The sequence below is a fragment of the Capricornis sumatraensis genome, chromosome 2, assembly GCF_032405125.1.
Source record: "Capricornis sumatraensis isolate serow.1 chromosome 2, serow.2, whole genome shotgun sequence".
NCBI classification, from domain to species: Eukaryota; Metazoa; Chordata; class Mammalia; order Artiodactyla; family Bovidae; genus Capricornis; species Capricornis sumatraensis.
In genome coordinates, this window is record NC_091070.1 from 115,933,491 (window position 1) to 115,941,700 (window position 8,210).

The window sequence follows — 8,210 nt, forward strand, 5'->3', positions numbered from 1 at the left end:
GACTTCATGGACTGTAGCCTATCCATAGAGTTCTCTCGGCAAGAATACTGGAATGGATTGCCATTTCCTACTCCAGGGGACCTTCCTGACCTAGGGATCAAACCCAGGTTTCCTGCATTGCAGGCAGATTCTTTACTGCCGAGCCAGCAGGGAAGACCAGGGCCGACAGGTGAAGGCTATACAGATGCCCAAGAACACCACGCGGTGTTAGGGCACTGACCCCCATACAGTCAGACATCTGCACGTGGCTATCCAGTTGGCTTTCTGTATTCAGTTTCACATCCGTGATTCAAACATGGACCATGTTGCAGAGTACATATTTAGTGAAAAATCGTTTATAAATGCAGTTCACACGCAAGTTCAAGAGTTAACTTTTGAAGGTGATGGCCTGGGGGTGGTTGGCGGTCTTCAGCTGGGTCCTCTGAATCAAGGAGAAGCCTCAGGAGAGATGGTGAATCTTGAAACCAGCTTCTTGAGTCTTCATCTGTCCCTTCGCTAGGATTGACACACCTCTGCGTTTGGGGAGTGGAGAAGCTTGGTGAACCCCTCGTGGTTTAAACCAACGTTTACCAAATGTATTTGCTCTGAATTCTGTCCAGCACCAGGCACTAAGGCAGCAAAGCACAATGAGAAGTGATTTTGGAAAATCCAAAGTTGGGGCTGGAATTCCTCTGCCTAGCCTAAGGCAGAGTCCCCCATCTTCAGCTGCTGGGAGAGCCTGGAACCCTGGAGCCGTGGGGCAGCCCGCACTGAGGGGTCCCTCCATACCGGCCTGGCTGCCTCCTGGCTAGGGCCTGGGCCTCTTCCGGCCAGTCTGCTCTCAGTGGGGTGGGGTCAAGCTGCAGGGGCTGGCTGTGTGCTGGAGGCCGAGTGAGCTGCCTGCTAATGGGGCTGGGCCACCCTGCGCTGCTCCCTGAAGGCTGGACAAGGCTAGGATTGTTTCCCCGCTTCCTTTGTCTCCCACACCCCGCCCAAGCCTGGCCCGCCTGCCTGCCGCTCCTCTCCCTCCCGTTGGCCCGGCTGGCAAGAGCCAGGGACTCCGCCCGTGGAGCCCGGGGCCTGCCGACCCTCTGACTTGGGAGCGCCCGTCAAGCTCTGGGTAAGGAAGGTCATCTGGGGGGCTAGAGGCAACGCACCTGCTCCAGCTGCACCACCCCCCACCACCCATTTCTTGGCTACAGCTGACTACTCCAGAGACCTGACCCTAGTGCTGAGGGGAGCCAGACCCCAGCATCATCCTGGTCCACCCCTCCCCGAAGTAGCTGGGCTGCACTCAGGGTAGGTCAGGATACCCCCATCCCCCTCTTGGGAGGGGTCGGTCATCGATCTTGGGTAGTTTCTTGGATGTGTTCCGAAGCTTGTGGGGTCTTAGTTCCAGGACCAAGGATGGAACCCAGGCCCTTGGCAGTGAAAACACAGCGTCCTAGTCACCAGCATGCTAGGTAACTTCAGTTGTGCCCTACTCTCTGGCCCCAGGGACTAGCCCACCAGAGAAGTCTGATCGCTGGATGGCCCCAGAATTCCCAGGGTCATCTACCTTAAAGCTTAGCCGGGGTGCAGACTAGGGACCAGACCTCCCTTGTGTCCAGCAGGGTCCCCAGCATCCAGCTCAAGGGCAGAGGCTTGGGGTTCAGGCTGGCTGTGTAAGGCCCGGAGTGTGTGAGGCGCAGACACAGAGTCGGCAAAGCGGCAGCGACAGGAAGAGGGGTGGGTCTGGGCTGGAAAGTTTTGGCCTGGAGAGGTGGGCGGGGTGTCCTGTTTTCCCTCCTCCCACCCTGGTGGCCCAGCCCCTCCACTTGTGCCAAGGAATGTGCCTGGGAGAGGCTGCCCGGGAGGCGGGCGGGGCAGTAGAGCCGCGGCCACCCGGAGGCAGCACACAGGTCTGAGGCTGAAGGGCGCCGGGGCTCAGGAGGGACAGGGACCGGAACACCCCCGGGGCTGTGAGTGTAGTCGTCGAAGAGCGAAGCTTCCCCCAATTCCTTGCCCCACCAGTGGGCATCTGGTTTCTCCCAGAATTCTTCTTAAGCTCCCTGAGTTTTCTGTGCTCAGCCTAGGCACTGGGGGCCAAGGGGCTTTCTGGCGGCGGCGGCGGCGGCGGTGTGCCTGGGCTCTCTCTGTGCTGTCCTCTGTAAGTCAGGGTTCTGAGACAGAAATTTGGGGTTAGGGACTTGGATCCAGGGTTCCTGAGGCAGCCTTCTGGCTGAGGAGGCCACTCCACTCCTTGATGGATCAGTCCCCCTTCATGGGGGAACTGAATGGCCCCAGGTTAGGCTGAGGAGGGCCTGGGGTTATGACCACTGGGGAAGATGGGAGAGCCTCCCCAGGCCTGAAGGAAGCAGCTTGGTGGCCAGCTACCACGGCACGCATGCCTGTACACAGCCCACCCTGGGACTCAGGGATGGGGTCCAGCCTGGGCCTGGGTGAAAAGGGACCCATGGATGGGGGCAGATACCTAAATCCCCTCTGCCCTTTGTCTCCAGGTCAACGTGGAGGTGCCGGGCCACCATGCTCAGTCTCAAGCTGCCCCAACTCCTTCGAGTCCACCAGGTCCCCAGGGTGAGGGATTCACCAGCTCCTACTTCCCAGGGTGCTGGCTGGGTGGAGGTGCTTCTCTTTGTGCAAGTGTGGAAATCTTTGCCACAGGCTACCTCTTATCCCTGTCATTTTGGTGTGGGGCTCCTGTTCTCTAAGGAGCAGGGTTTGTGACCTGCTTCCTGGAGCCCAGCACGCTGCTTTACCTGGAGTCCCGAGCCTCAGAGGCCATGTGTCCACCGACTCCCAACCCCACCTTGTCCCCTTCCTCTGCCTCTTCTGTCCCTCACCTGCTCTCTGGGTACTGGGACCTGTGCTGAGATGGGCTTGGATTCAGTCTGGCTTTGGTACCATGGTGACCTCCAGACCATTCCCTTCAACCCTCCTTCCACAGGTCTCTCTTGGAGAGAAAGGGTGAAACACAGTGACTCCCCTCTTCTCCCCCCACCCCGCCCCCACCCACTACCCTAGGTGTTCTGGGAAGATGGTATCATGTCTGGCTACCGCCGCCCCACCAGCTCGGCCTTGGACTGTGTCCTCAGCTCTTTCCAGATGACCAACGAGACCGTCAACATCTGGACTCACTTCCTGCCCACCTGGTGAGGGAAGCTCTGTCCCAGGCTTGGGCCTCGAGCTCAAGGGGGTACTCAGGCGGGCCAGGACTGCCTGGGCCCACGGGCTGCAGTGGGAGTCGCCGGGGCTCCGGTGGCCTGAGCACGTGCCCGCCGCAGGTACTTCCTGTGGCGCCTCCTGGCGCTGGCGGGAGGCCTGGGCTTCCGGTCGGAGCCCTACCACTGGCCGCTGCTCGTCTTCCTGCTGCCCGCCTGCCTCTACCCGTTTGCATCGTGCTGCGCGCACACCTTCAGCTCCATGTCGCCCCGCGTGCGTCACATCTGCTACTTCCTGGACTACGGTGCGCTCAGCCTCTACAGCCTGGGTGAGCCCCACGGCGGCGGCGGCGGGCAGGGGGAGGGGAGTTTCAGGCAGGGCGGGGGTGTGGCACGGGGGTCCTGGGGCGGGGCCTCAGTTCCCGCCCCGCCCCGCCCCCAGGCTGCGCCTTCCCCTATGCCGCCTACTCCATGCCGGCCTCCTGGCTGCACAGCCACCTGCACCAGCTCTTTGTGCCCGCCGCCGCACTCAATTCTTTCCTGTGTACCGGCCTCTCCTGCTACTCCCGGTGGGTTCTTGGCCAGTGGTGAAGGGGAAGGCGGAGGGACAGAACAGGGCACCCATAAACACTTGGACACCCAGGACCGCTGGGTGTGCCTGCGCCCCACTGCTCCTGAGCAAAACTAGTGGCTGTGGGGCCGTTTATTGAGGACTTAGTGTGCCCAGAGCCTGCGCCCCAGCACCACCCCGGCTCTGTCTCTCCCTCAGCGACCTAAGCGGCACGTGTCTATCCCCGTTTTACAGCTGTTGTCACTTAACAGAGGAGTTATGTGGCCTAAGGGCTTTCGAAGCCACTAAACATTCCATGGTGGCCAAAGGTCCCCTGCCCTCCTCTCACCCCCATCCCAGCATAGTGACGGTGACCAGCCTTTCCCTCTTGCCTCCCAGGTTCCCAGAGCTAGAAAGCCCTGGGCTCAGTAAGATCCTCCGCTCGGCCGCCTTCGTCTATCCCTTTCTGTTCGACAACCTCCCACTTTTCTATCGGGTAAGGCTGCTGCTTTCCTGTCCTGACCCTCACAGTGCCCAGTCCCACCCCCTCGAGCCCTGACCCCAGCCCTGCCACCCACCCTCCCAGCCCAGCATCCAGTACAGCTGTGCACCCCCCAATCCTCACCAGATCCCAGACACATGATGTCCAGCCCCAAAGCCCCTCCCCACCAACCCTGCTTTTCCTTTGCCAGCTGGGACTGTGCTGGGGTAGGGGCCACAGCTGTGGGCAGGAGGCGCTGAGCACCAGCCACGGCTACCACCTCTTCTGTGCGCTGCTCACTGGCTTCCTCTTCGCCTCTCATTTGCCTGAGCGGCTGGCACCAGGACGCTTTGATTACATCGGTGAGCACAGACCTGGCCTGGCCCGGGGGGGCGGTCAGGGTGACAGCTCCCAGAGCCCTGAGTGAACTGAGCAGTGTTCCTGGCAGGGCCCTCAGGTTAACAGCAAAACCAGCAGCACGTACGCCCGGGGCTCTGTGAACAGCAGCTCATTCATAGTTGCTGATAACTCTGGGAACCTTAAGAAACCTTGGGTTTCTTATTCCTAGTTTTAGGGGAGTAGCAGGCCCAGATGACGGGATGCTCGCCATGGATCACAGGACGAATTGGGGCAGCCCTGGGGATGGGCTATGTGTCCTCACCTGCCCACCCTCCCCACAGGCCACAGCCACCAGCTATTCCACATCTGTGCAGTGCTGGGCACGCACTTCCAGCTGGAGGCGGTGCTGACTGATATGGGATCTCGCCGAGCCTGGCTGGCCACGCAGGAACCGCCCCTAGGCCTGGCAGGCACGGTGGCCACTCTGGGCTTGGCAGTGGCCGGGAACTTGCTCATCATTGCCGCTTTCACGGCTTCCCTATTTCGGGCCCCCAGTACATGCCCCCTGCTGCAAGGTTGCTCACTGGAGTGGGGTACAAAGGCCAAACTGCAATGAGGTCCCATCTCTGAGTTTGCCCTGGAAAGAGGCAGAGTCCAGGCAGGCCCTCATATAGGGGAGGAGCCCAGACCCAAGCCTGATAAGATGGGGGCACGTCTGAGCCTGGAAGCAAGAGTGACTGAGGACAGAGCGTGGAGGTGAGAAGGGAACTGGGAAGACAGAGGTGAGGAGAGGGCCTGGGAGGCTGGGAAAGAGCAGGAAGCTCAAGGAGGGGGCTCTTGATGGGGTTGGGAAGTGCTGAGGGTCTGAGAGGGGAGATGCGTGTGTCCAGGCTGGAGCTGCCCCACCTGCCATCGAAGGCTGGGGTGGGAGGCACTGGGTCCTTTTATCTGGTCCCATTTCTGGTGCTCCTGGAATTTCTGCGCAGCCCAGGGAAGAACTAACATGGCTAACCCAGGCCCACCCTGAATGCTTGTTAACCTGGCTGGGAGGCCCCCTCGTGCCCTACCCCCAAAGCAGGCAGCACTGGCTGCGGCAGTTCTTGGCCTGTGGCCGTGAGGGCATCTGTCCTGGTCACAACCGTGGACTCCATATCCAGGCCTCTGGGATCTGGTCTGTTTGGGTTGTGTCATGGATGGGGCAGTGGGTTGAGGTGGGGGTGGGTGCCCTGTGCATCAGGACAGGGGAAAGGGGTGGGGCAGCTCTTTGGTCTGCCACTGGCCAGCTGGGCCCCAAGCTGAAGACCTCCTTACCCGTGCCCCTCACAGGTGGGGACGCAGGGTCTGCACGGGGCGGGAAGATGAAGAGCACCCCTGGGCTCCTGACCACCCCATCCTCTTCCTGCCCTCACAGCCTCCCTAGCTAGACTTTAGGAAGCCACCTTCAATGCTTCTGGAATCAGGCAGGGATAAATAAATAAATCAACAACAGATTTTGGGAAACACTTCCTGGGACTAAAAAAGGTAAAACCTCTGGCTCCACTCCCCATCGTCCCAATGCCTCCTCCTCACACTCCACAGATGGACAAAAAATCACAGCCCCAGTTCCTCTTCTGGAGTTTATTCTAGAGCAGCGGGGATGATGGGGAGGGGAGGGGTCCTGGAGAGAAGCCAGAGCTGGGGGCTGCCAGCCAGGTCAGCAGGGCTGCGAGCTCTAGACCGGGCCGTAGAAGCGCCGATAGGCCTCCTGGAAGCCGATGTGGTCAGCTAGCTCATCACAGTCAGGGTTGAGCTCACACACCTCCCTCTTGGGCTCCAGCGGATCTGGGTAGGGGGCTGGGGCTCTGAGAACCCACCACACTGGCCATCAGCGTCCATGCAAAGTGCCCGCCCCTCCTCCCACGGCACTTGGGGCTCCAGGGGACACCCACAGCGGCCACTCCTCCCGGCCCATCCTGCAGATGCAGGGCCTTGGCCCAGTACCTCCCCTCCTCTCACCCCAGCCCAGGATCCAGGTAGCGCCTGAGTCTCTTCACCACCTCACTGCCCTCCTGCTTGGACACGAAGGCTGTGGAGCACAGGGGCAGGGGTCAGGTGGCTCCCAGTTTGGGTGGATAAGGTGAGGAGCAGGCTGGCCTTCCTGAGAGCCAGATGGGAGGGAGCCGGAGGGGAGAATGGGACTGAGGGGACTGGGGTAAGAACGGGTGCTGGGAGTGGGCAGCTCCCTTGGGGATACGGGGCATAGCCCCCGCCCAGCCCACTTCATACCTGCGCCTTTGCCTGACTCTGCATCACCAGGCTTTGCATCTGCAAAGAAAAGGAGCCCAGTTCACCCCTGCCCATCCCTAGGGCCCTCCCCACCCTCCCCTGCTTCTGGCAGCCTGCTCTTCCCTCCTTTTCCTCCACAAGGAGAGAAGGGGGCAAGTGGATTGTGACTACAGAAAGCTAGCTGGGCCGTCGCAGGGACTGCCAGTGGAAGGGGTGAGGAGGGGAGGCCGTGGCACTGATCTGGGCCGGGGGCGGGGTGCTCACCTGCCTGGCCAGCAAGGCAGAGCGTGGCCAGGCCCAGCAGGGCGAGGAGCACGGGGGCTCTCATGGTGTCTGTCAGTGGCTGCGCGGACCCGGCCAGTCTGCTTCTCCCGGCCTCCAGCGCTGTTTTATACTCTCTGGGTTGTGCCCCAGAGGCAGGGGTGCGGGCGGGTCACGGGGGAGTCTGCCAGGGCTGCGTGGGGCTCATCCGCCTCAGCTCTGTCAGCCAAACCCCAAAGGAGGTTGTGGTTGGAGCTGTGGCTCCCTGGGCAGGCCCCTGGAGTGATGGAGGAGGGCTCGCCTTAATCTGAGACTGCCAGCCTCCAGAGAAGGTCCCCAGCTCCTCACGGGGCCGCTCCAGGTCCCCCAGCCCCTACTCTCCCTCTGAGCCCCAGCCTCAGTTAGGGCCATTAGTGGGGCAGGCTGGGAGGGGAGGATGGGGAGCCTAGAGAGGAAGGGGGGCCGGGGGTCTAAAATAGAATTGCGCGGAGTTGGGCTGCGGCCTCTCAGACTGTGATTTCCACCGTTGGCCCCATGGGCAGGAGCCAAACCCCAGGGAGGGCGGGCCTGCCGACAGATGCCCTCATTCGCCCCAAGGAGCCCTGTCCTAGAGAGGCCTCGACAGCGGGGGCGGCTCGGCCCTGTGCATCAGGACAGGGGAAGGGGGTGGGGCAGCTCTTTGGTCTGCCACCGGCCAGGTGGGCCCCAAGCTGAAGACCTCCTTACCCGTGCCCCTCACAGGTGGGGACGCAGGGTCTGCACGGGGCGGGAAGATGAAGAGCACCCCTGGGCTCCTGACCACCCCATCCTCTTCCTGCCCTCACAGCCTCCCCAGTGCCAACCCTGGGGACCTGTCCTCCAAGGGACAGAATATCCATCTCGAACTTCTGCCTCAGCTCAGGCTGGAGAAGAGGGGTGTGCTCACCCACCCCCACTCACCGAGTGGAGGCCTGGCAGACAGCACTGCCCGCCCACCCCCACCTGTGGCTGGGTGTTTGGATACCTCCACGGGAGAGGAGCCACTGGGCTCAACTTAGGGGTTGGTGTCTGTGAAGAGGGGCCACCCTGACATCTCCCAAGTGTCCCTGGGGTTCCCAGACAGACCAATCAGGCCTCTGTCCACAGTGAGGGTGAAGCTCTCGCCCATACCCCTCTCACCCTCTGGTCTGGAGGA

At 61.6% G+C, this 8,210-nt stretch overlaps 2 protein-coding genes across 4 annotated transcripts; one reads left to right on the top strand and one right to left on the bottom strand.

The window, feature by feature from the left end:
- The first annotated feature begins 2,505 nt into the window (after nt 1-2,505).
- PAQR6 (progestin and adipoQ receptor family member 6) lies at nt 2,506-5,126 on the top strand. 3 transcript variants are annotated; one of them, XM_068965611.1, is made up of 7 exons: nt 2,506-2,556; nt 3,004-3,131; nt 3,264-3,469; nt 3,583-3,709; nt 4,090-4,186; nt 4,383-4,533; nt 4,852-5,126. In XM_068965611.1, the coding sequence occupies exons 1-7, from the start codon at nt 2,506-2,508 to the stop codon at nt 5,124-5,126; spliced, it is 1,035 nt and encodes a 344-aa protein (XP_068821712.1). The 3 variants fall into 3 exon arrangements, with proteins under 3 accessions (XP_068821712.1, XP_068821713.1, XP_068821714.1); XM_068965612.1 differs by having other exon boundaries at nt 2,506-2,547; XM_068965613.1 differs by lacking the exons at nt 3,264-3,469; nt 3,583-3,709.
- Nucleotides 5,127-6,221: 1,095 nt separating this feature from the next.
- On the bottom strand, nt 6,222-7,103 carry BGLAP (bone gamma-carboxyglutamate protein). The gene is made up of 4 exons (XM_068964849.1): nt 7,040-7,103; nt 6,776-6,814; nt 6,506-6,575; nt 6,222-6,351 (listed from the first exon to the last, which is right to left on the bottom strand). Exons 1-4 carry the CDS (start codon nt 7,101-7,103, stop codon nt 6,222-6,224), a joined length of 303 nt encoding a protein of 100 aa, XP_068820950.1.
- Nucleotides 7,104-8,210: the final 1,107 nt, after the last annotated feature.

Excerpts from the sequence above, each read along its gene's own strand:
- BGLAP (XM_068964849.1), bottom strand. The coding sequence starts at position 7,103 with ATGAGAGCCCCCGTGCTCCTCGCCCTGCTGGGCCTGGCCACGCTCTGC. Across the intron at positions 6,815-7,039 it reads CTGCCTTGCTGGCCAGGCAG|ATGCAAAGCCTGGTGATGCA; the intron begins GTGAGCACCCCG and ends TTTTCTTTGCAG. Across the intron at positions 6,352-6,505 it reads TACCTGGATCCTGGGCTGGG|AGCCCCAGCCCCCTACCCAG; the intron begins GTGAGAGGAGGG and ends GTGGGTTCTCAG.
- PAQR6 (XM_068965611.1), top strand. The coding sequence starts at position 2,506 with ATGCTCAGTCTCAAGCTGCCCCAACTCCTTCGAGTCCACCAGGTCCCC. Across the intron at positions 4,187-4,382 it reads ACCTCCCACTTTTCTATCGG|CTGGGACTGTGCTGGGGTAG; the intron begins GTAAGGCTGCTG and ends TTCCTTTGCCAG. Across the intron at positions 4,534-4,851 it reads AGGACGCTTTGATTACATCG|GCCACAGCCACCAGCTATTC; the intron begins GTGAGCACAGAC and ends CCCTCCCCACAG.